Below are 25,389 nucleotides of genomic sequence, written 5' to 3'. Positions count from 1 at the left end.
TACGTACATCACTCAACGCGATGTTAAAGCGTTGTTATGAATAGAATGTTATGAATAGAAACTCTGGCCTGTAAATCGTTTATATTTTGTTTTAGTTGTTCTTGTTGCTTTTCTGCAACAGATGAATAAAAATCTATTAGTTTTTATGTTTTATTCATATATATTTCTAGTTCGCGGGAGCCCCGCGAATCGTTTTATTTATAACCCGCACATACAGAGTGAGTGCATTACCGCCCGCGCCCGCGCTCGCGCTCGCACTCGGAGTCTCGGCCATCAGATCTAGTGCCGCGCAGCACTCTATTGCGTTGGGGGTGCACGTCTCAAGGATAGTGTCGGGAAATATCGCTCGGGCAGAATAAGCTCTAGTTCACTCTTCCTACGCTAAGGAACCTAGAGTTGTCATCCAGTCTCTTTGCTAGAGAGAGAGAGAGACAGAGAGAGAGACGAGGAAAACAAACAAGCATGCAAATGGAAATTATCGCGGCCGGAAAAATTATCGAGCTATTTTTTTTTGTCTTGCGATTCATTTATTTATTGACTATCGCGACAGGCCTACTAAATAGTCTGTCACTAAAAAATGCTCACTACAGACTCGAAATCCAGGGGCTGTCGGAGGGCTAGACAGTTTTAAGGCAGCTAGCCTTGACTTGAGGGCTGGTTTCCTTGTCAAAGGTAGCCTGTGAAAATGTATCGTAACCCCAGCTGCCTTAGCCCTATACAATTCATTACTACAGCCAGGGGCAATACAGTATGAACCCCCCCCTATTTACATGCTATGGCTGCTCTGCTGGTGTTGGTTGGCAACGGAGTAGCCTACCATGCCAGTGACGTAGCCGAATGTTGAAATCCAACATGGCGGCGCCCGTGTAACAAAAACAACATTTTCAACGTACAGTTTTATCCCTTTTGACAAATTCTGCCATTTTAATAATTGTACCAATGATAATAAATAAAATAGATCTGTTATATCACCATTTTTCAAATTTCAGTTCAGTTCATCTTTAAACCATGGACACACCAGACTTATATGTATTTGTATATTTATTTATTAAACATAAATACCACTATACAGAGCAATTTTGCTGCTTTGTAAATTAAACCAGTTAGTGCGTTAACTTTGGCAGCTCTAAAACTGGCACTTATGTAATGGAAACGTCTCTGGTTACTTACGTAACCTATGTTCTCTGAATAGGGAACGAGACGCTGCGGAAAGCGCAGTGGGATATCCTCTGGATGTGCCGATTGTCTGAAGCCCTATAGAATCACGCCAATCCATTGGCTGATGGCGCTCGCGCAAAGCTGGCTCCGCCCCGACGCTCTTACGTCGTAGCATGATGTACGCGCGCGCGCCATCTTCTCCTCAGATTTCTCTGCCGAAAAGAAAAACTGTCGGCAGCGCGAGGAGCTTGGCAGCGAACGCAGCGTCTCGTTCCCTATTCAGAGAACATAGGTTACGTAAGTAACCAGAGACGTTCTCTTTCATAGGTTCACTCAACGCTGCGGAAAGCGCAGTGGGAACGAAATACCAAACTCGCCAAGCTAAGCGCTGCCATAACCGGTACCAGACCAAATAATAACAACCATGATAGGTTCAAGCAGATAGAACCTGGGAACCTGGAGTCATGTCAAGATCCAAATTATAGAACTTCACAAAGGTGTGCGGAGAGGACCAACCTGCCGCCACACAAATGTCTTCCAAGAGGGCCCCTCTAAAGAGAGCTTGAGAGGAAGCCACACTTCTGGTGGAATGCGCTCTGATGCTAAGAGGTGAAGGCAAACCACGCACCTCATAAGCCAGCGAAATAGCGTCCGTTACCCAGTGGGAAATCCTCTGCTTTGATGCTGCAAGCCCGCGGCGGCCAGCACCAAAACATACCAAGAGCTGGTTTGATTTCCTCCAACCGCTTGAGCGATCTACATACAACTTCAAAGAACGGACCGGGCAGAGCAAGTTAAGTTTCCTTTCTTCCTCAGAGGCAAAAGGAGGAGGGTGGAAAGCATTAAGGTTAACAACCTGAGAGCGGAACGCCGTGGAAAGAACCTTGGGTACATACCCCGACCTCGGCCTCAAGGTAACCCTAACCAGGCCAGGAGCGAAGTCCAAGCATGACTCACTAATAGAGAGAGCCTGCAAATCCCCTATCCGCTTCAGTGAAGATAAAGCTAACAAAAGAGCAACCTTAAGAGTCAGAATCCGCTCAGGAGCTGACTCCAAGGGCTCGAAGGGAGCCTCTGTCAAACCCTCCAGGACGACTGACAGGTCCCACGAGGGAACACTAGGGGGGCGAGCCGGTTTCAGGCGCCTAACCCCACGCATGAAGGCCGAAACTAACCTCAGTTTCCCCAAGGGAATCTCATCCGATTCTCTATGAGCAGCAATAGCTGCGACATACACTCTGAGAGTGGTAGCGGCCGCTCCGGAAGCAAACTTTTCCTGCAGGAATTCCAGCACTGAGCCTACTGGGCAGCTAACTGGGTTCCTATCATGTGCTAAGCACCACGCCTCGAACACCCTCCACTTGGAGGAATATAGCCTCCTCGTCGAAGGGGCTCTAGCATTCGCAATAGTCTCCTGAACGTCGGTTGGGAGATCAAAGCTTAAAGCTAACGGCCTCTGATAGGCCAAACGTACAGCTTCCAAATGTCGGGGCGAGGATGCCATATCCTGCCCTGAAGCTGGGAAAGCAGGTCCTCCCTGACCGGTATCTCCCAGGGGGAGGATTCCAACAGAGGGATCAGCTCCGAAAACCATGGCTGGGACGGCCAGAATGGGGCTACCAGAAGGAGGCGGACTCCGCTCTCCCTCACTCTGGACAGAACCGCCTGGATCAGCTTGATGGGCGGGAAGGCATAGAGTTTCTGCATCGGCCAAGGGTGGGCGAACGCATCTATCCCCAATGGAGCTGGAGGGCTCAGAGAGAACCAAAGCGGGCATTGGGACGACTCCTGAGATGCAAAGAGGTCCACTTCCGCTTTTCCGAACACCTCCCAGATCAGGGCCACCGACTGGCGGTTCAACATCCATTCCCCAGACCTGAGCTTCTGCCTCGACAGAAAATCTGCTGCGAGGTTCAGAATCCCTGGGACATGAACTGCTCTCAGAGAGAGGAACTTGTCCTGGGACCACAGGAGAAGGTGACGCGCATGCCTGTCTAGGGTGCGCGATCGTGAACCCCCCTGTCTGTTTACATGGGACACTACTGCCATATTGTCCGTTCTGACAATGACATGGTGTCCTTCGAGGAAAGGGAGAAAGTGGCAAAGAGCCAGGAAGACAGCCCTCAGCTCCAAGCTGTTTATGTGCCACGAGAGGGTCTCGCCAGTCCAAACCCCACACGCTGGCCTGCCCTCGAAAACCGCTCCCCAGCCGGTCAGAGAGGCATCCGTCGTAACCATCTGGCGACGGAATACCGCACCCATACCGACTCCTTTCTGAAGGAAGAGGGGGTCCCGCCAGATTGACAGGGCGCGAAAGCAACTGCGCGACACCTTCAATAGGCGAAAGGCTGGCCCCGTGGGCCGAGCCCCTGAGAGCTTCATCCACCACAGAAAAGGTCTCATGTGGAGCAGCCCCAGAGGTAGCACAGGGGAGGCCGCGGCCATAAGGCCCAGAAGTCTGCGGCAGGTGCTCACGGAAACATGCTGGCCTAGTGCGAAACGGGACAGACATGTCACCAGACTGGAAATCCGTGCAGGAGCCAAACGGGCCTGCATAAGAACGGAGTCCATGCATACCCCCAAGAAAACCGTGTTCTGAGCTGGAGTAAGAACGCTCTTCTCCGTATTCAGCCTCAAACCGAGAGACTGAATATGACGGAGGACAATGTCCCTGTGGTGAGTCACCAACTCTCTGGAGTGGGCTAAAAGGAGCCAATCGTCCAGGTAGTTGAGTATATGGATGCCCTGGAGCCGCAGCGGGGCCAGAGCAGCATCCATACACTTTGTGAACGTCCTTGGCGCTAGAGCGAGGCCAAAGGGGAGGACCCTGTACTGGTACGCTTTCCCTCCAAAGGCGAACCTGAGGAACTTCCTGTGTCGCCGTACGACCTGGATGTGGAAATAAGCATCCTTGAGGTCTACCGTCACGAACCAGTCCCCCCGCCGGATATGAGATATGATGGCCTTCAGCGTCAACATTTTGAATTTTCCTTTGTAAAGAGAGAAATTCAACCGGCGAAGATCTAGTATCGGCCGCAGGCCGCCCCCCTTCTTCGGGACCAGGAAGTAACGGCTGTAGAAGCCCTGTTCGACTTCCCCCGAAGGAATCTCTTCTATCGCCCCCTTCAGCAGAAGGGATGAAATCTCCTGCTGTAGTACAGAAGCCTGAGCGGCGCTGTCGACTACAGTAGGAAAGACCCCGTTGAAGCAGGGGGGGTTGCGACAAAACTGAAGCGTGTAGCCGAGCCGAACTGTGCGAAGGATCCAAGGCGATACCCCTGGTAAACGCTCCCATTCTTGAACGAAATGTGATAGAGGCAGAGGAGTGTTGCAGTGCAAGGGACATACCTGAGGTAGGGTGTCGCGCTGGTTTCCATGGGGAGGCGCGGTTGACCGTGGAGGAGAGCGCTTGGCGTCCTGACACGTATTGGGGGGTACCACCACCTGGATAGAAGTAACTGGGTCCGCCTGCTCCAGAGGAAAAAGAACTGTGCCTCTGAGGAAGCGATTGGCGGGTGTAACGTGCACCGGGAGCGAGGGGAGAAAGCAAGATGCGTCTCCTTCCTCCTGCGCCGGACTGGGTGAAGAGAGTGAAACAGGACCTGCACTTCGAAACACGCTGGGTGGCGAAGGTGACAGGGTTGGATGAGGAGAGCCGGCTGGAGGAGGGCAGAAACGCTTGCGCGGTCTGTCCCAACCTCGTAGATCTGATGAGGCTCTCCTCTTCCTGCCCTGCGGGTCAGGAACGGCTCGAGGAGGCTGGAGCGGCCGATTTGTTGGACCGCTTCAGCTGAAGGCGCTTGTGAGGGCGCTGGCGAGGAAATGGACGACCTCGGGCTCCCCAGACAGTAGTTGGTGGGTGGCGAGCCGGGTCACTCCTGCTAGTAGGGAACTCAGCCCTATGAGCAGAGCGTTCTCGGGTTTGAGAAGGGGGAGGGTTGGAGTCACTGGGCCCTCTGACCCTCCTGGGCATAAACTGCCTGAACGCGGCCGACTGAGACTTAGCGGCGCGGAACTTGTCAACCACCGTGTTGACCGCCTCCCCGAAAAGACCTGAGTGGGAGATAGGGGCATCCAGGAGGAAACTCTTATCCTTGTCTCGGATCTCCGTGAGATTCAACCAGAGGTGGCGCTCTGCAGCAACCGAGCCCGCCATAGAGCGACCTACAGCCCGAGCAGTGTGCTTGGTGGCTCTTAGGGCCAGATCTGTGGCTTTGCGAAGCTCTTTGACAGCTTCGGGCGTCAGTCCCTCTCCTTCATCCATGTCCTTCAAGACGTCCGCTTGGTAGGCTTGAAGGATGGCCATGGTATGCAGGGCCATGCCTGCCTGACCAGCCGCCATGTAAGACTTCCCAATAAGGGAGGAAGTAGTCCTACAAGCCTTGGAAGGAAGAAGGGGACGCGCCTTCCAAGACGGTGCAGACGACGGGGCGAGGTGGTTAGCCAGCGTGTCCTCGACCGCTGGAATAGCGGAATAACCCTGCTCCACAAAACCAACAAGGTTGGTGAAGTCAGCGGCTGCCGCATTAGTTAGGCGTGCGGAGAATGGCTGCTTCCAGGATCTGGAGATCTCGTGATGCAGATCGCTGAAAAAGGGCAGCTTTCTTCGCTCTGGCCTAGAATTAGGGCCACGTAGGAACCTCTCGTCGAGTTTGGACGATTGAGACTCGCGGGGCTCATCAGGCCAGTCAATAGAGAGCTTCTCTGTAGCGCGCGACAGCACCTCAATAAGCTCAGTGTAGGCCGGAGTAGGCCGCGCGTCCTGGCCGCTAGGCGGGATAACGTCATCAGCCAGAGCAGGCCCGAAATCCTCGGAGTCGGAGGCTGCAGTGTAAATAACGTCATCCAGACCGAAAGAAACCGATTCGCGGGCTCCCGGGCTGGGACATAAATAATCATGCGCGAATTCAACCGCGCCGCGTGCGTGCTCGGGAGAGGGAGGGAGAGAAAGGGCGAGGCCCGTCTGCTCATACTCAATATCCTCGAGCTCAACATCCGAACCCCAGGCCGCGGATCCACGAGAGGCCTCAGCAGTCTCGGGAGCGCGACGGGGGGAAACGAATGTCTCCTTCTCAAAAACCGCGAGTCTAGAGCGGAGGGTTTTGAGAAGGAGATTGTCACAAAATTTACATTTCGACAATCCTAATACAGCCTCACGCGCATGCGAAAAACCCATACATTTAACACACTTACTGTGAGGGTCGTCGTTCGAGATGAAACGAACGCATGGCGGAGAGCAGCGTCGATAATCCATGACACTTCACTGTAAGGAGAACAGAGTTCCACTTATACCAGTCGCTGAAGTGTCGAGACGAAAGCTGAAGTTGAATTGAAGAATTCGGGCTCAGAAAAACCGCACGAAGGGCGAGATGTGACCGCTTCGTGAAGGCAGAGAAATCTGAGGAGAAGATGGCGCGCGCGCGTACATCATGCTACGACGTAAGAGCGTCGGGGCGGAGCCAGCTTTGCGCGAGCGCCATCAGCCAATGGATTGGCGTGATTCTATAGGGCTTCAGACAATCGGCACATCCAGAGGATATCCCACTGCGCTTTCCGCAGCGTTGAGTGAACCTATGAAAGAGAACTAAAGTAAACTGAAAATTAAAAGAAGGTTAAGAATGATAACTAAATATAACTATTTTAGCATCCACACCAGCACACAATATTGCTCTGTTTATTATTTTGTCGTCTGCCACTTTAAATGCACAAGCTCTTTAAAGTCAGGTGGATTCTGATTGGCAGTCAATGTTTTTATCGTTCATTAGCTGGAAAAAAATCGTTTTGAAGATTATTCCAATGATATAATTCCCATTGTGCAGCAAGACTTCATTGGGCCACCAGCTGCACCAGAAAAATCATGCTGTCTGATTAGCATTTTTACTGGTGAACAAAATGGCGGTCAGACCAGCCTGAATGAAAATGAATACAAAAGCGGCGTTTAAGACCCGTCGACACCAAGGACGACAACTGTTACAATAAAGAAATCGCTTTAAAAGTCATTCTTTTATGAGTTTTAAAGCGATCTCTTTATTGTAACAGTTGTCGACGAGTCTTAACCGTGGCTTCAGTATTAATTTTCATTCAGGCTGGTCTGACTGCAATTTTGTTCTCCAGTAAAAATGCTAATCAGACAGCATGATCTTTCTGGTGCAGCTGGTGGCCCAATGAAGTCTTGCTGGTTGTGCAAATGTCAATTCCTCTCAATATTAAAGTGGAAGATAAATCTACGGACTTCAAGCTAATGACTCCAATCTAAGGAAGTGAGACAACTGGCACCAAACTGAACTGCAAAAGTCCAACGATGGACTGAATTCATCAGATGTTCTCCACTCAAGAGTGGTGGACCGGAACAGAATGCCACCAAAACTCTCTGTTCAGCCCAGATAAGCTCCAACACCTGGAGCCTTTAATGGTGGAGCCGGCCATGCAGGACGCTCCCACCGTGAGTACAGAAATCTAGTCTGGGGGTCTCACTATACCTAGATAAGACCTTCCATCTGCATAGAATCGACTCAGTGGGCGGCAGGCTCCTGAAATGGGCTATACATCTTCCCAGACACTTTGCACTGCCATGCACAGTTGAACTATGAACTCTGTTCCGAATAAGGATGCCTGAGGGTTTGCCAAAGGAAGGATGGAGAGAGGGAAAAAAAACACCTAAATTTCATTTAAAATCAAATCAAAGTTTGAGAATGTAGGAGTGGGGATTTCTCCTGAGGTATAATGGAGGTCTTTGGCCAATGCTTGATGTATAGCATTAATTTCCGACATGACAGTCTCTTTATGACAACCACAATGCTTTACTCCGTTGGTCAATCGTGTGGGGTGGCTAGGGGAAGGTTAGGCCATATTTACTGCTTTGTATTTATGATGAGGCCAAAAAATAGAGCACAAATTGTCTGTAGGAGCTGATGGCGTGTGAATAATTCTGGGCAGCACTAGACTTCGACGTAAGGTCAGCGTGTCAGATGCGAACCCCTACGCTTCTCTCGCGCCGCTTAATGTGATGGGTGTTCTGTGGGCTTGTAAACCTGAGGACCTCGCTGTGAAGATCAATTGTGTTAACAAGCTATCAAATCAAATACAAAAGGTTGATTCTGTATATGTAAGCACACACAGCCCACTCAGGGGAAGTTTGGGACCTGTGTTTTTCTTCCTGAAATAGCCAGGGAATCACAGAGTATCAGTGAACTTTGGCATGTAATACATCAAAAAGCATTCTGAGCATTTACCATATAGCAGGACTCATTAAGTTGGCCTTCACATAAAGGCCTATAAATAAATTTAATCTCAAAAACCATTTCTTATTCATTGGAAAATGGCAAGTAATTTATCTCTCCCTTTGTGTATCCCATGGATATTGTTTTATTTCAATAATGCTGACTTTATCTCTCTCAAGAAAGTGCTCATTATCACAAAGTCGAGTTCTATGTGGAGTCTAGACACGGAACGAGGCATTTCTAAAACACGAGTCAAGTACACTCCCAGGCGGATCTCTGGTTTTATGTCTTTGAAGCATTCAATTAAATTAGGTTTTTAAGCCACAACATAGTTGTTGAAGAGTTCTGGCTGGAGAGAACACAAACAAAATTATTTTTAAAAGAAGGTATGTTAATGATCGTGGGCATTTGCTGGTGCTCTGAAACTGTGTGCCAAAGCAAGCAAAGAGCTCAGTTACGGATACTCAATAATCCACGTCAGAAATGCATAAGCACTGATACTTAAGAGAGACTTCACTTGAGTAGATTGTTATTCTCTGAATTATTTAAACAAAAGTTTAAAAAAGGCCATTTAAAAACACTTGTAATCGGTAATAGCCAGCTGGGCATTTAGTCTACATTCAAATTCACCACTAGTTTCTTTCCATAGCAGTTTTGTTTCTATTACAAAGTCAAACTTGCAGTCTTTAAAGAGCACCTTTTTTTAACGTTCAACTTTCTTTAGTGTGTAATGTTGATGTTTGAGTATGAAAAAAGGTCTGCAAAGTTCCAAAGCACAAAGTTATTTAAAAGGGAGTTATTCTCTATTTCAGTGCACACTGTTTCTGAACTCAATAGTCTGTTCGCCAAGACCCGCCCCCTTTAGTTACTGTTGCTATGTGGGACAAGCCACACTTGTCCCAAAGAGGACACTGACAACACCGACAGACAGGACAGACCAGGTTACTTTTGATATGAAACAAAGTCTCAACTTTCAAATTTGGTCATTTTTTAAAGAAATTTTAAAAATAAATACCGTTTTGTGGCTCTTTAATGTGTCGTGACAGATCGCTGTAGAGTCTCAGTTAAAGCTGCTCATGAACCGATCATCTCTTCCTTCCAGTTAATTTATAGCATCAAATAAACATGAATGAACATCAGAAGGAATGTTGTTTTAACCGCGGAAAGACGTCAGTACACTTTGTTTTTCAAGTTCAAATCCTCGAACGTTAATCTACTAACTCTCCTGACTGCTTTGTCGGACAAAAATGGCGGATTCGGTGGATGGCGGATTATGATTGGTCAGATCACCTGTCAATCAAATTCCCTGCTAAGGGTCAATTGTCATAAGTTTTCTTCTGAGAACGAACACGTCCTCATTTAAATAATTCCCACCCAAGACATACGCAGAATAAAGGGGTGGGGCCTGGTTGAGTTAGTTAGTAGTGTGTTGAAACTGGTGGTTATGGTAAGGGGTGGGACATTTCCCAAACACGCTCGAAGCGCTTGACCAATCACAACACACTGGTCTAACCGACCAATCAGAGCACAGTGTGCTTTTCAGAAGGAGGGGCTTCATAGAGACAGGAACTAAACAGAGCGTTACTGACAGACTGGGAAGAGAGGAGCTGCAACAATAGAGAATATGTGAAAAAATTGTTTTTTGGACATTGAAGCATGAAAACCTTTTCTAGTAGAGCCCAAAAACAAAATCAAGACTTTGAAAAAGGGAATAATAGGTCCTCTTTAAGTTAACAGTGGAGACTACTATATGAGGTACATAGAATACTTTATAAAAATAAATGTGCAAGGAAAATACAGTGAATTTTATTCTTTTGAAACTAAGAATTTGATTTAATTGAGTCACATTAATTTTGACTCATGCCATATAGCATATACATAACAATGAGACTGCAAGAGTTAAGAATAAGGCACCAGTTTGTATTGTATGTTAATTTTAACCTTTGTGATCAAGTAAATGTTTTGTTTTTATGTCATTAAGTTTGTTACAAGAAATAAGAACATAGTGCACCCTCAGAGGTAAAACATAAGGATATAAATTCATCAACAGAAAATGACAGATGTAGTTTACTAATAAGTGAAATGTAGCCATCAAACTTCAGTCCCCATAAACACAATTAATGACCCATGTAGAATATGCATTCATCACAGACGTCAGCATAATGGACTGCATTTGTATTTTAAGTGTACACTCTTAAGGCCAATTCACACTGCACCGACAGAAGGCAACAGAAACTGCGTGGGGTTTTGTGTGTTGGCATCTGTCGGAGCTTGTTTTTGCAGATTGAGCATGCTGGATTTGCGCTTGTCGGGTCATGGAATATCTGAGAAGTGACATACTGTAATCTGGTGATTGTCCGCGTTGGTCAGCGTCTGTGGGTGTGGTGTGCATTGGCCTTTAGATGAGATAAACTACATTTCCACTGTGCCCTAATGTAAAAGACATGCTTGATGTGAATGCATTTGAAAGGAATGGTCTTCAGTTTTTGCCTATCGAGTGCAACAGTGCCCGTCCTCTTTTTCAGCGGCGTTGGTTCTGGTTTATCCATTCAATCTTTACATAGGGATTTCAAAAAAGTCTTTGTTCAAGCGTTGGAAGTCATTAACCAAGCCAACCAGCTTTGAGGTGAACATTGCAAAATGTAAAGGCAAAAAAGTATTTGAAAATCTGACAAAAATACAAATAATGTGTTTTTTGAAACATTGGTGAATTTGCATTGGTGGAATTTTGGGAGATGTAGTTTGTTTGTTTTTTACAACAAATTCTGCTGTTAAACACAATTATTTTAAAACTAAGTTGAAATAATGCGGGCTGACGGCTTCAGCAGAAGCAAATACTATCGAGTACTACAGCCTTGTAGCTCACAGTAGGGCTGTCTTTAAAGATTTATAAGTTATCATTCAAAATCACTTTCCTCATGGAGAAAATGAATAAGAGTTTTTTACTTCCGGAAACCCGATTGTTGCAGTCTATTCTTAGCCTATTCTCTCCTTAGAGATTTAAATCATGGCTCCAAAAATCATTATTTTAAATATGTCATCAAGTCTGTATCATGTTAAAGTGAACCTTTTGTGTGAAATCTTGACCTGACAGGTAAATGAACTACAGGCGAACGAGACGATGAAAACCTCACTATGCCTTCCATTGAATGAATGAGTGCTGTGAACCATTAATGTGTTCATTATCTGGATGGATACCTCAAAGGGGCTCTTGATTTATATTATATATCAGGTATAATACACACATGATGTAGTATATGGATACTAATGAAGGCTTGATCCCTCTGAAGGACATCAAAATAAGATGTTGAGGGAGTCAAAGAAAGTAGTCTACCCGTAATATGAAGATTGCGGCATTACATTTACAGTAGATTTGTTCGAGAATTCTCTATTATCATCATAAACAACAAAATGCAGAAAAGACGCAGCATAGACAGCTTCAGATATTATATCGGGAGTTTTTGCGAAAAGTTTATAACTCACATTAGACTGAATACATGGACTTCTTTGTGTTATTTGATCGCTTTCTTAATGTAATAGCTATATTCCCAGTTTGAACAACCGTTTTGTTTTTCATGCTACTGAAATAACCAATATTAAGTCTTTTTTCTAATCCGTAAAAAGCAATAAACAAATGCATTAATGGCTCTTAGTTTATTTTGTCTGTAGCCGGAATATGTGCTTTTTCCACACCAAATTTTTTTGTCGACTTAATAATCATCATTTGAATTTCAAGAGCACCCCTATAATGACTTTACATTTATAGGCTATTTACCTTATGCAACACATTCATCCCAAACACCCTAACTGGGCACACCTTCTTTATATTTTTGATTCTTACATAAACATAAATGCCATGTCAGATGCAGATTCTGTTCCACCTTTGCAGTGTAAAAATGTCTTTAGTTGATGGTTGAAAAAAAAAAAAAATCTCATTGGTAACAGTCTGTAGAATTGTGATTGGTTAAATTTAGGTATTTGAACAACACAGATACGCAGATTTTAAATGTAATTATAAAAACTGTCCCCTAAAAAAAAAAAGTACATATGACCCCCCTGAAGGGACTGTGTAATTCGCACCCTGTGTGATAGATGAGGGAGACTTACAAAATGTGCAGGTTTGAGAACCACTGTTCTAAACGACAATATAAGAATATATAACTCAAAAAAATATATATATATATATATTTTCTCACAATTCATTCTATATGTGTTTAATGAGGTTCAAGTCTGGGTTTTGTACATGCAATCAAACTCATCCTTTATGTATGTCCAAGCCATATAATTTAATCTTATCCCCTCATGTATGACCATCATGTATTTATGATTGACAGCTCCAATTAGATTTACCTAGAAATTGAAAATTAGGAAACAAAGCCACTGTGCTTGTGTATGGCATATATAGGATGAATTATAATAGGTGCAGAGAAGAAAAAACGAAGAGACAAATCTAATACAATCTGTAATATTTTGCCAGTCTCTCCCAGGGATATCATACAGTAAATTTTTTTTTTTTTTTTATCTCTGTGGTCTTGCACTTAAGGGGATTCATTTGGTCTCTCGGTCTCTTTCTCTGTCTACCTCAGTCAGTCTCTCTCATTATACTGAATGGCACGCTGTTCATCACCCCGACACTAATTTATTACAAAACCTTGAGGGAGGAGAGATAATCAAAGATATGGCTTTTGTAGGGATTGCTGCTTCTATCAAGTGAATGTAGCTCATGTGTTCGGGATGAAAGTTAGTTGCCGAGCATTCAGCAGAGACCACAGAAGTGATTTGTGGGAACTGCTTCGCTTTTATGCACACTGACTGCTAAGCATGTATGCTGAATACTCGCGCAGGAAATAGTGGACATGTCCAGGTAAATAATGTCTGGCCTTTTGATGTCTAAACTCTTTTCAGTGGATGTGAAAAACACTTTCTCACTGCAGCAGAAAACAAGGTCGGATGTTTGATTGAATCTGGGCTGATGCCAGACAGGTTGTTTGTACAATTTTGGTTTGTCCTGCTTTCCCTTTCTGTTTGTTTGCAGTTGCAAATGTATTTTTTTTTTCATCACTCTGCCACATTTCCTCTATTTAACCTTGACAATAGGATTGCCGCAGTCACAAACATTTTGCCTGACAATTGCGATGAATGAATAGTTATTTAATCTCATATCGTCGCTGTCAGATGGAAACCTTGCATGTCCAAAACCGCTACTTCTCAGGAAATGGAAAAACTGCTGTATTTAATTTTTTAAAAATTTAAAAGTTGATATTCTGGCTTCATACATGGTCAGACATCTTCCATGTCTCATTATATTATCATAATTTAACCAAAATCAAGCAGTTTTTGACCAGCAAATATCAGACGTGTGTTTTTCCCATCATTAGAACGGCCGCATCTGAGGCAGTAAGTGCATCGCATTACGTTTTCATCAGCTTACAGGTTATAAAGATTATTGTAGCTAATGTGGGTGCACCATTTTTTATGTCATTAGGCCAAAATCTCATGTTATAAAAGATGAAGTGGTTCAAACAGGCTATATAAGACAGTATTGACTGTGACTACGACAAATGCTAGACAAAAACGCTCTTCTCTGTTCCTCAGATACATAAAACATCAGCCTTTATATCGTGTTTATCAAGAGTAAATAAAATGCTGTTCTTATTCATTCTCCCTTGCATTGCAAAACAAGCAGAGATGCTCCAAAATGTGTGCAGCACTTCATTTATGATAGAGGTGGGTGGAGTAATGAGGTTTGACTGACAGTTTGAGGAGCCAATGGAGTTACGAGGTTTAGTCACGAGCTCTTTTTAATACTTTTCATTGGTTAAATATTTGCAAAACCTACAGACGTAAAAGGTGAGCAAAATGATTTATGACTATGATTCCCAAAGTGACTATAGATTCCGCACAGCTTTTCAGGTACCTTTGTAGTTGATCTTGAAGCCTATAGATCCCACGCTTTCATCAGACTGGAGGTGAAGCCACATCTGATGGGTCATGCTAACAATGAGGTCGGGAACAAAGCTGCCTGTCAGACTGGGGAGAGGAGAGAGATTAGACACAAATAAACAAATCAGAAGCACATCGCACTGAGTGTACACTACCAGACAAAAGGTTGAGCACACCTACGCATTCTTTATTGCTATTTTGCATATTTTAGAATAACAACACCAGGTGCGATGCGTATAAGATTCCAGCAATAAACAATTTGTCTGTCTACACCAGATGTGACACGACTACGAGACATGACAAAATCAATAAAAAAGTCACAGCCAAACAGAAGTTTGTGGGCGGAGCCTCTCTGCAATGTCACACAAAACTCACATTAGATGCTTTAAATAAAGCACATAATCAGCACCTTAGATTACTATTGTCATACTTTGCATGTTGTTATTCCAGCGCGAAGTTGCAGAAATATAAACCGTTTCGAAAATAGAATTGTCGCATATCACCCTCATGGCTGATTAGGACATTTTTTTTATTGCGTGTCATCTGGTTAGGACACTGTGTCATTCATAAAGTTGTCAAAACTATTATTTATAGTAATGTATAATATATTACAATTATTTCTTTCATGAAAAATTGTTGGATTAGTTTTAGTTTATAAACTTTTTCAAGCGTCAAAGTGGTAGTTGCGTAGCTGTCAATGGAGGGACATTCATCAAAAAGATCTTCATTTGTGTAGCGAAGATGAACGAAAGTCTTACAGGGTTGGAACGACATGGGTGAGAATTTTCATTTTTATGCAAACTATCCCTTTAAGACAACTTAAATAAAAGGAGGAAAACAAACATTTGATTGGTTTCTGAAGACATGGCATGATTATTTACACTAGTAGGACATTGAAAATTCATTTTAGTTCTTTGTATATCATTACCATCAAGCAACCACTGCCCAGAGAGCATTGAGACTGGCTGAGAGGAATATTGATTCAGGAACAGAATGTCCTACCTGTGTAAATTATGCATCATCTTATACCGTCACAGACTGTGGATAAGACACTCACACTTGCAAGATGGTTTTCGGGTCTCCTACTTCCCCTCCATCACCGATGGTCAGTGTGTCATAGCCCAGTTCTAGGTCAAACTCCTCAAAGTTAATCTGAATCACCTGTCGGCAGAAATGAGGCATAATGCTTAGTGATGTGTCAAATGAACTGAATTAAACTTTATGGCTCTTGCATAATTGAATCCTGTCAGCTGACTGAAACTGAGAGAGAATTTCGTGGAGAATAAAGCAATTTCACCATTAGTAGCCTACTATAAGGTAAAAGTTTCCAGAAAACCTTTGTACTTGAGTTTGCTTTGAGCACTCAAGCCTCTACTGAACAGACATCATACAACAATTTGTTTTTACATAATGTGTTTTTATACACACTAAAAGCACCAGTCGTTATTTTATATAGTGCTCAAGAGAAGAATGTAATCATAACACAACCAGTCGAGGTTATTATCATCATAGGTTATGTTCTCAGCAATAATTGACATTAGCGATGTTTCCATCACCCTGTTTTTATGCGCATTTTAAAGTATTGCATCAGAAACGAGAGATGAAAATTGCCAATTAAAAAAAAAAGTTATAAAAGTTATAGTGGGAGAAGGAAACGCATTTACCGAATACATTCCGACGAAGCGCACATTAAACCCAACGTGACCCACGTGACTGTTTCCTCAGGATGAGAATCCCGGCTTTTTTAGGGAACCGAACCGGATCATTTGGCTCAGCTCAATAAGAGTATACTTTTGAGTGTTTTACTCATCTTGTTTTCTGACCCAATATTAAGGATGATCTTTACGCCACACTGCTCGACCACACGCACTACTGTACGCACATACACATCAAAATAACCTTGTGACCACAGGCTAGTGACAACAGCTAGTGAGCATTTGACATGTGGCTGAGCAGTGAAGTGAAAGGATAATCATATTATTCTGTCTTTAATATGCAAAAAGGGAAAACGGCTCTCACGGGAACCGACTCTTACCGTTCACTCAAAGGAGTCGGCTCATAGAGTCGAGCAACACATCACTACTGTTTCTACATATTTACTGTTGGTTACTAGGTTACCGATACCACCGTCGTCCGCTCAAACAACCTGGTCCCGGTTTCACAGACAGGGTTTAGAATAAGCCAGGATAAGGCATTAGTTCAATAAAGGGTTTTTAAGTGACTTTTAGAAAAAAAACATTACTGATGTGCATGTTGAGACAAAACAATGGCATATTTTAAGAAATTATAGTGCAACTGCTTTGTTAAAACAGCTCAAACATGCATTTTAGTCTGGGACTAGCTTAAGCCTTGTCTGTGAAACCGGCCACTGATGGAAACGCACATAATTTGCATTTTTGTTGTTGTTGCAAACTTGGAAAATATTCGCTTCACATTTGGATGGAAACCCAGCTGTTTTTACATTTATTGCCAGCCTTTTGTACTTTCTCAGTCCTGTGGGAAACTGATGCTGAAAGAAAAAAATACATGTAAAAGTCAGACTAATTATACCCATTACACAATCACAGCACAGTGAACTGATTCATCCAAATGTAGTTATTTCAAGACTAGACCATCTCTTGGATAATTGGCAGTTCGGAAAGGAGGATTGAGGCTTTAACAGGGAAACAGGCATTAGAGGTGTGGAAAGAACCACAGGCATATGGAGAGGCCTGAACTTTCTATATGGATTAACCCATTGAGAGCTACTGGGTGGAATTAGTTGCCATGGCGATGGGCTTTAGCAGGTATGGATGTATGAGAGCTACTTAGGAGTGATGATTGATGCTCAGACGGCATCTCGGCACAGATAATACAGTTGTTTTTCTCCATGTAACTGAATACAAAATACTCCAGAGTCCCTGTCTCACTAAAGGTCACCACATAACAAATTCAGCTCTGGCACGTCAGAGATGCAGGATTGAACAGTTGGGAATGAGACGTCATTGAGGCTGATCTTGGATCGGTCTCTTCTCTGGATTTGTAATATTAAAAGAATCCGTAAATCTGATCTCAGATCAGGCCCGCGAGGTGTTCAGCGACTTGCTCTGCCTGCCTGCGGTTGTCATGGCGATTGGAGTCGTAAGCTAATGCTTTTGTTGGAGGGTGAGGTGCTGAGTGAGTATTGAATTGCAAAGAAATAAGGTAATAGAGCAGAATTATGGCTTTACAATGGAGCAGAGAGGCCAGGGCAAATGCTTTTACCGATATACAGACAGGTCTATTTCATTAAAAATTAAAATGCATCATTTTGACGGGTGTTCAGGCCAGAATCAATGTTCGGAAAGTTAATCTGGTTTGGGCTGATGCAATTCAAACAAGTGTAAGAAAAAGAAGCCCAGACATTCACAAACACCGAACCGAAATATCAACACAAGCACACATGCATGTACACACTAAAATGGGCATTCAATTAAAGCCAGTCATTTAAAAATAAAATAAAATATATAAATAAATTATATAATATAACAGTAAGCATCTATGCAGTTTGTATCTTTTCTGGGAATTGGACCCACGAACCATAGTTAAATTTGACCAAACCATATATTATGCAACATGACACAACATGACATGACATAACAACTTAATATTAGTATATTAGAATAATTTAATCTGAATATTAGAAACATAACAGCACAACATAAGATAAGATAAGATAAGATAAGATAAGATAAGATAAGATAAGATAAAATGATAAGATAACTTAACATAACATAAGATAACATAAGATAAGATAACATAACATGACAATACATAACATAACACAGCATAACATAACATAAAATAAGATAACATAAAATAACAACATAACATAACACAGCATTACACAGCATAGCATAATATAACATAACAAGATAACATAAGATAACATTACACAACACAGCATAACATAACATAACATAAGATAACATTACACAACCCTGCATAACATAACATAAGATAACATAACATACCATAACACAGCATAACATAACATAACATAAGATAACATAACATAACACAGCATAACATAACATAACATAACATAACATAACATAACATAACATAACATAACACAGCATAACATAACATAACATAACATAACACAGCATAACATAACATAACACAGCATAACATAACATAACATAACATAACACAGCATAACATAACATGACATGACATAACATAACATAACATAACATAACACAGCATAACATAACATAACATAACACAGCATAACACAGCATAACATAACATAACATAACATGACATGACATAACATAACACAGCATAACATAACATGACATGACATAACATAAGATAACATAACATAACATAACACAGCATAACATAACATAACACAGCATAACATAACATAACATAACACAGCATAACATAACATAACATAACATAACACAGCATAACATAACATAACACAGCATAACATAACATAACATAACATAACATAACACAGCATAACATAACATGACATGACATAACATAACATAACATAACATAACACAGCATAACATAACATAACATAACATAACATAACACAGCATAACATAACATAACATAACATGACATAACATAACATAACATAACATAACATAACACAGCATAACATAACATAACATAACATAACATGACATAACATAACATAACACAGCATAACACAACATAACATAACATAACACAACATAACAACATGACATAACAACATAACACAGCATAACATAACATAAGACAACTTTTTAACATTTATAATAAGTATCGACTTGGGTAAGTACTGGTACTTTTGAAAACACTATGTAGTTGTTTATAATCTTTTCAATAATGCCTTTTATCTTTGTCAATAGTGGGATTCCCAGAGGCTTGTTTTCAGGATGTATTCTTTCCACACCCTTACACCAGGGGCTTTAAAACTTTTACTAATAGCTTTTCACTATCAGCGATGAAATGCATGATTCTTCACGGCGTATCACTGTCCTTCAGGGAGCCAGAACCAAAGCAGACACATTCTGATGTTTTGAAGAGAAACTGAAAATTTAATCTGGGATTTTAAGGCCTCTGTTGTGACCGCCTGTGACCAAGCAAATATTCAAAAAACATAATTTTCATTGAATAGGTCAGCCTATGTTTCATTTGCTGCTTTTAATACAGGCTAATGGAGTAAAGAAGTCAGTTCAGGTCATGGTTTTTGATTTTGAAGTACATTTACTTGCAAATGTCTTTTATTTGACCAAACTGCATTACCTGTCACTTTGAGACTGTGACTTTTGTTCATCAGTTCTGTGGTTTGACATGCTCCTGATTTGACAGCTTGCGTGTGCTGAAGGGCTGGCATGATATTACTGAAATACTGCTCCAGGTAAAACTACTGAAATAGTCTCATTTGAGTGACATGATTGGAAATTCAGTGAACAGAAGAAAGTGAACATGATGGTAATAAAAAATTCTTCATATTTATAAAAAGCTTTTAGGACCAAAAAAAAAAAAAAGAAAGAACACAGTGTTGAACTAAAGCAATAAGCAGATGACAGTGATTTGCAGTTTTACTGATTTTACATTTTAGGGGTGTTTTTAAAAATGACAAACACAGATGTAAAATCATTTTAACATAACCTCAAGTGGCTTATTGCATATTAATAAATTGCAGCAAAAGCAACATGATTAAAGTATGTTCATACATATACTGTATATATATATATATTTTTTTTTTGACAGTTCTGCCATGCATTGACCTGAACAATTAGAGTTTGAAGTATAACACTTAGCATTTTGCTTTGCAGCGTGTAATTTTCAGAGCAGCGGTGTCACATGATGGCTTGTGCTCTTGTTTTGAAACGGCATCTGTGAAATGCTTGGGTGAGACTGCAGACACGAGACTGTACTGCAGTAAATCCCAGCAGGATTGTGTGACAGTTGAAGTATCCTGGCTTAGAGAAACCAGAGATCCCATCTCTGTGAACTTAATCGGGGGAAATGACACTACGAACAGCACTATAGGAGCTCCACATCCAGGCAGCTTGTTTTCTGCTTTCACCTTGAGGAAGATCCCTTGTGTATGTGGGTATCGTTACATGTTTGTGCGTTTGGAATCCGTTCTTTGTGCTTAGACTTGAATGTTGAACCAAAAATATTAGGGATGCACCGAAAATGGCATTTTCTGTTTAGGGCCAAAAGAGAAAAAAGGCAGAAAATATATGATATTTAATATTATTTTAATATATTTTATGTCCAATTTTGGTGTTACTTTAAATAAAAGTGTGGTTATTGTATTTTATTGGCTTGTATTTTTTTTTAAACATTATTGAATTTAATTAAAAAGTCAAATATTAATAAAATGTCACAAAAAAATATTTAAAATGAGAAATAATAATTATATAAAAAGTCATTTTCGGGTTCGTTTTTTCTGCCAAGTGCATACATAATTTTTACTTCGGCGCATCACAAAATAAAAAAAACATTATTTACTTTTTTGCCACTGCAAAAGTTTGTGGTCGGTAAGATTTCACCAATAACCTCTCATTATTTGATATTAGCTGCTTCTACTCTAATATAAAAGGATTTTTTTTTTTTTTTTTTACCACAACAATGAAAAAAAAAAAAAAATGGAAGACAAGAAATGAAAAGAAAAGACAACTTGAACTGAACAGTCTGAGCATGGATGAGGGGACATATGTTTCTCTGCCTGTTATGATCTGACCTTTGATGCTCCCTCTGAGCTTAATGCCCAATCTGGGCATCAGTCTCCAATGAAAGACCAATGGGGCGACAGCATTTCAGTTTCTGCTTGATAAATCAGGTCATGCTCCATTCAGCATGGACAACTGAACTCTGAAAAACAACCATCTACAAATGGACAAAGCCATGTTTACTGCAGACGTCTCCTTTTGAAACCAGAGGACGCAACTCAACAGCTGTAAATGAATGAGGATGGACACAATTTGGGCCTCATTCATGAAACATCAACCAATTTATGTGTGAATCGCACATAATACCATTTCTTCATAATTTGTCTCTTTGAATTCAATGCATACTGTATTTATCAACAAATTACACAGAAATTCGTTCTGCTTTTGAATAAGGCCAAATGTGCGCCTGATGCAATGGCCTTGATTCTATATGCACGGCGAGCTCCGAGCTAAGCGGAGTTAACAAATCCCTTGGTAAACCAGTGATCCGTTTATTATTTTCGTTATCTCCATTTGAACAAAAAGCAAACAACAAAAAGAAACCAAACTGACATTGTCTCATACATTCCCACAACCCAAAAGTGCCACAATGGACTAGAAATTGAATTAAGCCCTGACACCATTCAAGTCACTCTCGCCAAGGTTAAAGAACAGAGTGCAATATAAATAAATTGCCACCCTAAAATAGTTTGCCAAAAATAAGTGAGCAATAGGCTGTAAGAGACAATTAGCAATTGCTCATATGTAACCGGGTGTATGCTGGTATATTATTTAAATAAATAACGCACCTTTGTGCTGCAAATGCATTTCTCTTCTGTAGATGAATGAATTTGCCACATGCTTTTCCTGTAATTTAGTGAAACACAAATCAATTGTACTTTCTGATTTTTTTTTTACAATTAGTACAAAACTATAATTCCAACAAATGGCAATTGCTTTTCTGAATAGGTAAAACGGGGGGCTAGCACATTAGGGTTAGCACTATAATGGCTGAATATGGGTTCAAAAAGCACATAATTAAACAAAAAGCATGGGAAACCGGGGCTAGTCGTCACACAGGTGGTCAGCCTAATGTCCTCATCCCCATTTTACATGTTCAAAACATCAATTGCCATTTGTTGCAATTATAGCCTTGAATTTCTGTTGTATTTCTGTTTGGCAAAACAACAGTTTAATATATATTTGTACGTTGTATTGTGTTTCATTTCATCTTACTGTTTAAATGGGCTTAAAAGTCTATAAACAGCAAGTTGTAGTGTGACAACATGCCCAAATTACCCAATGGTGTGTTCAATGAACTATGTTCTTTCCTGCACAATAATGGTGGAAATATAACAAATAAAATTTCAAAAAAGTGTGCCTTGCCACTGATACTGCCTGACTCATTGTTTTGGCCATTAAAAAAAAAAAGTTCGTTTTTTTCTCAGAGAAGATTCTACAAACTCTTTGATTTATTGAAAACAACACGCCAAAGCCAAGGCTGCAGGGAAACAACACAAACGTCTCTATTCAAGCTGGCAGAGTTCCAGACCTTTTAAAGTGGTCCAATGCGAACTGAAGAAAGTGGGAACAGAAAAAAAAAGCCTCGTTTTGGCCCACAAGGCTTTCATGCTACCCTCCATCCATCAAATGATGGGAAAACGTCCAGACGATTTCATCATGGCCTTCTGAACATTTAAATGGTCCTGAGAAAGTTGGATTGTAACGCAGCTTTCCAGCTCAAACCTCGGGTGATTCGCCTGGAGAAGTTTGGGGAAATGTATGAATGAACAGTCAATGCAAGAGAGTGTTGGCATGATCAGGACTCTCTACTTTTAAAAAGTACTTAGATAAGCCCAAAACTTCTTTATAAACCTACGAGTAGGCAGATGAGGAGAAGGCCAAACATTCTGAACTGAGAAAACGGTTTGTTCGTTTTAATTTATTGCCTGTGTGTATCATTCCACCATAGAAAGAGTCAATCTCAGAGACCTTGACTTGAGGTTAGGGAAAAAAATTCAGGGTTTTTGTTTGTTGCACTCAATAGATCTGCTATTTCAAGATGAATTGCAATGTTAGTGAGTCACATCACCTGAAATCAATTGCAAGGTCCCGCAATGACAATACAGACATGGCTGAAGCGAGAGAACCATTGAGAACCATTTAGAAAAAAGTGAGACTTTGATTCCTTTGAAAACACCTACGGTGGAGCCAGTGAATTCTGATTCTTGAGCGGATGACTCTTATGATCTGGTTCTTTTAAAGGGATACTCCACCGTTTTTTCATATTAAACTATGGCTACGTTCACACTGCAGGCTGAAACGACCCAATAGAGGGTATGCGCATGACGTCACCGTCGGCCGGAGTGAATGCGGTCACGCCCACAAGTGGCAAAAAGACTGAGCGGCAGCATTTGTTTTCAGCTTGAATGCCGTGAAAATCACACAAAACACATCCAAAACGGGAAAGAGCTTTGCGATTGACTGTACAACTAGATTTGACCAGAAATCTGAGGTACTGTATATTTTTACAGACTGCAAAAAGCTACAGAACAGACTATATTCTGCATAATTGGATGTTTTTAAATAAACACTGACAAAAAACTATACAAGTTTTAGGGCTGGACGATATGATGATATACAGTATAACATTAATGTAAGTGATCACTCGGATTTAGACCTATCTATATTGTATTTATATAAAACGTTTACAGGCAAATTGTCTTCATTTATTTCCCCGGCGTCGAAATCAGGCACATATAAATGTCAGGAAACACGATTCCTGGCTGCATGTCAATATCCATGGATCACTGGATCTTTGATAAGTTGTAAGGAACACTATATCGAGTCCAACTTTTAGTTTAAACTGATAATAGTTTGTTTTACTCGCGTTAACGCAGTTTCCCCTATTAACTCCAGTCACGCAGCAGCTCTTCCGCCACTCAGTCCGGCTGAGGGGGGCGTGTTCCGGCGGGACAGTGACGTTAATGCATTCCCTCTATTCCGATTTTTTTTGCCCCTATGCGACTTGTATCTGATCTTTTCATGACAGTCTGAACGACACAGATCCAATCTTTTCAAATGCGACCCAGGCCACTTGGGTATGTGGTTCAAATCCGATATCTATCCGATCTTTTGAAATGCGACTTCAATCTGAACGGCCAGGTCACATGTATCCGACCCGCACGTCATTGATATGCGACAAACGTCATAATTCTGCGTTGAAGTAGACGGGAATTGACCGTTGAGTACTCTTCTGCGCATGCGGGTCACTTCTGGGTCATTTCACGTTCACACGGAATTGAGCATTAAAGGAGTAGTTCACTTTAAAAAAACTTTTGCTGATAATTTACTCACCCCCATGTCATCCAAGATGTCCATGTCTTTCTTTCTTCAGTCGAAAAGAAATTAAGGTTTTTGATGAAAACATTCCAGGATTTGTCTCCATATAATGCACTTTACTGGGCACCAAACGGTTCAAGGTCCAAAAGACAGTTTCAGTGCAAACTGCAAACTGTTCAAAGGGCTTTAAACGATTCCAGACGATGAATAATGGTCTTATCAAGCGAAACGATCGCTCATTTCAAAAATAAATAACAAAGTTTAAGTTTTATAAGCTCAAATGCCCGCCTTGCTCTGTTCTGTGTGACTCTCCTGTTCGAACTCGTTCATCAAAATGAACGAATCTTTTTTCGAGTCATTTGATTCATTTAACGAACGAAATGAACGAATTGACTCGGAAAAAGATTCGTTACATTTTGCAGCAAATATTATACTTTCTACTCCACTACATTTCTACAACGTTCTGTTACATTTTCGTTAGATTTTCTGATCAGTTTTTCCCCTGCCAAAACGTCATCCTGACCGTCCGTTCGTCGCACGTTTGTCTCACCAGTGAAGTTTGGTTGCCATATCAACCCGGTCACACTAAATGCGTCTCTATAGCACACAGTGTGTTTATCGTGCAATTTGTACGCGGAATTTTGTTTTTACGTGCATAGGATACGCATGGGTAGGTTTAGTAGTGATGTGGGGTGCGTGTGTAGCCTATTATACGTTTGGTTAGGATTAGTATGGCAAGCCAAGAGGTTCAGAATTACGCCATAAATTAATCGCGTTTACAGCCAAACCCCGTCAAATTAGGCTTGATATATTGCCTTATTGCAAGCTTGTTCAGAAATGGTGACAAAAACTTCATTAATTCATGAACATCATTATAGGATTATTAGGTTGAATGAGTTAGGATTAACTGTTTTATTAATTATTAGAATATAGACATTAAGAGAATAAATTGTTATGCAAGTACTTTTACTTTTAATACTTAAAGTACATTTAAAATCAGGTACTTTTTACTTAAGTAGGGTTGTCATTGT

At 41.5% G+C, this 25,389-nt stretch overlaps 1 protein-coding gene across 1 annotated transcript in view; it reads right to left on the bottom strand.

Moving 5' to 3' along the window:
• The window catches only part of csmd3b (CUB and Sushi multiple domains 3b), a 246,350-nt gene that overhangs the window by 207,600 nt on the left and 13,361 nt on the right, over window positions 1–25,389 (bottom strand). The window contains exons 3-4 of the mRNA XM_056249475.1: window positions 15,379–15,482; window positions 14,296–14,408 (exon numbers count right to left, since the gene is read on the bottom strand). Of these exons, the coding sequence (XP_056105450.1) occupies window positions 14,296–14,408; window positions 15,379–15,482 (217 nt within the window). The remainder of the gene's footprint in view (window positions 1–14,295; window positions 14,409–15,378; window positions 15,483–25,389) is intronic.

This window comes from Rhinichthys klamathensis, unplaced genomic scaffold (genome assembly GCF_029890125.1).
Source record: "Rhinichthys klamathensis goyatoka isolate OS25496 unplaced genomic scaffold, OSU_Roscu_1.1 h1tg000060l_1, whole genome shotgun sequence".
NCBI lineage: Eukaryota > Metazoa > Chordata > Actinopteri > Cypriniformes > Leuciscidae > Rhinichthys > Rhinichthys klamathensis.
This window is presented reverse-complemented; position numbering and strand designations above follow the sequence as displayed.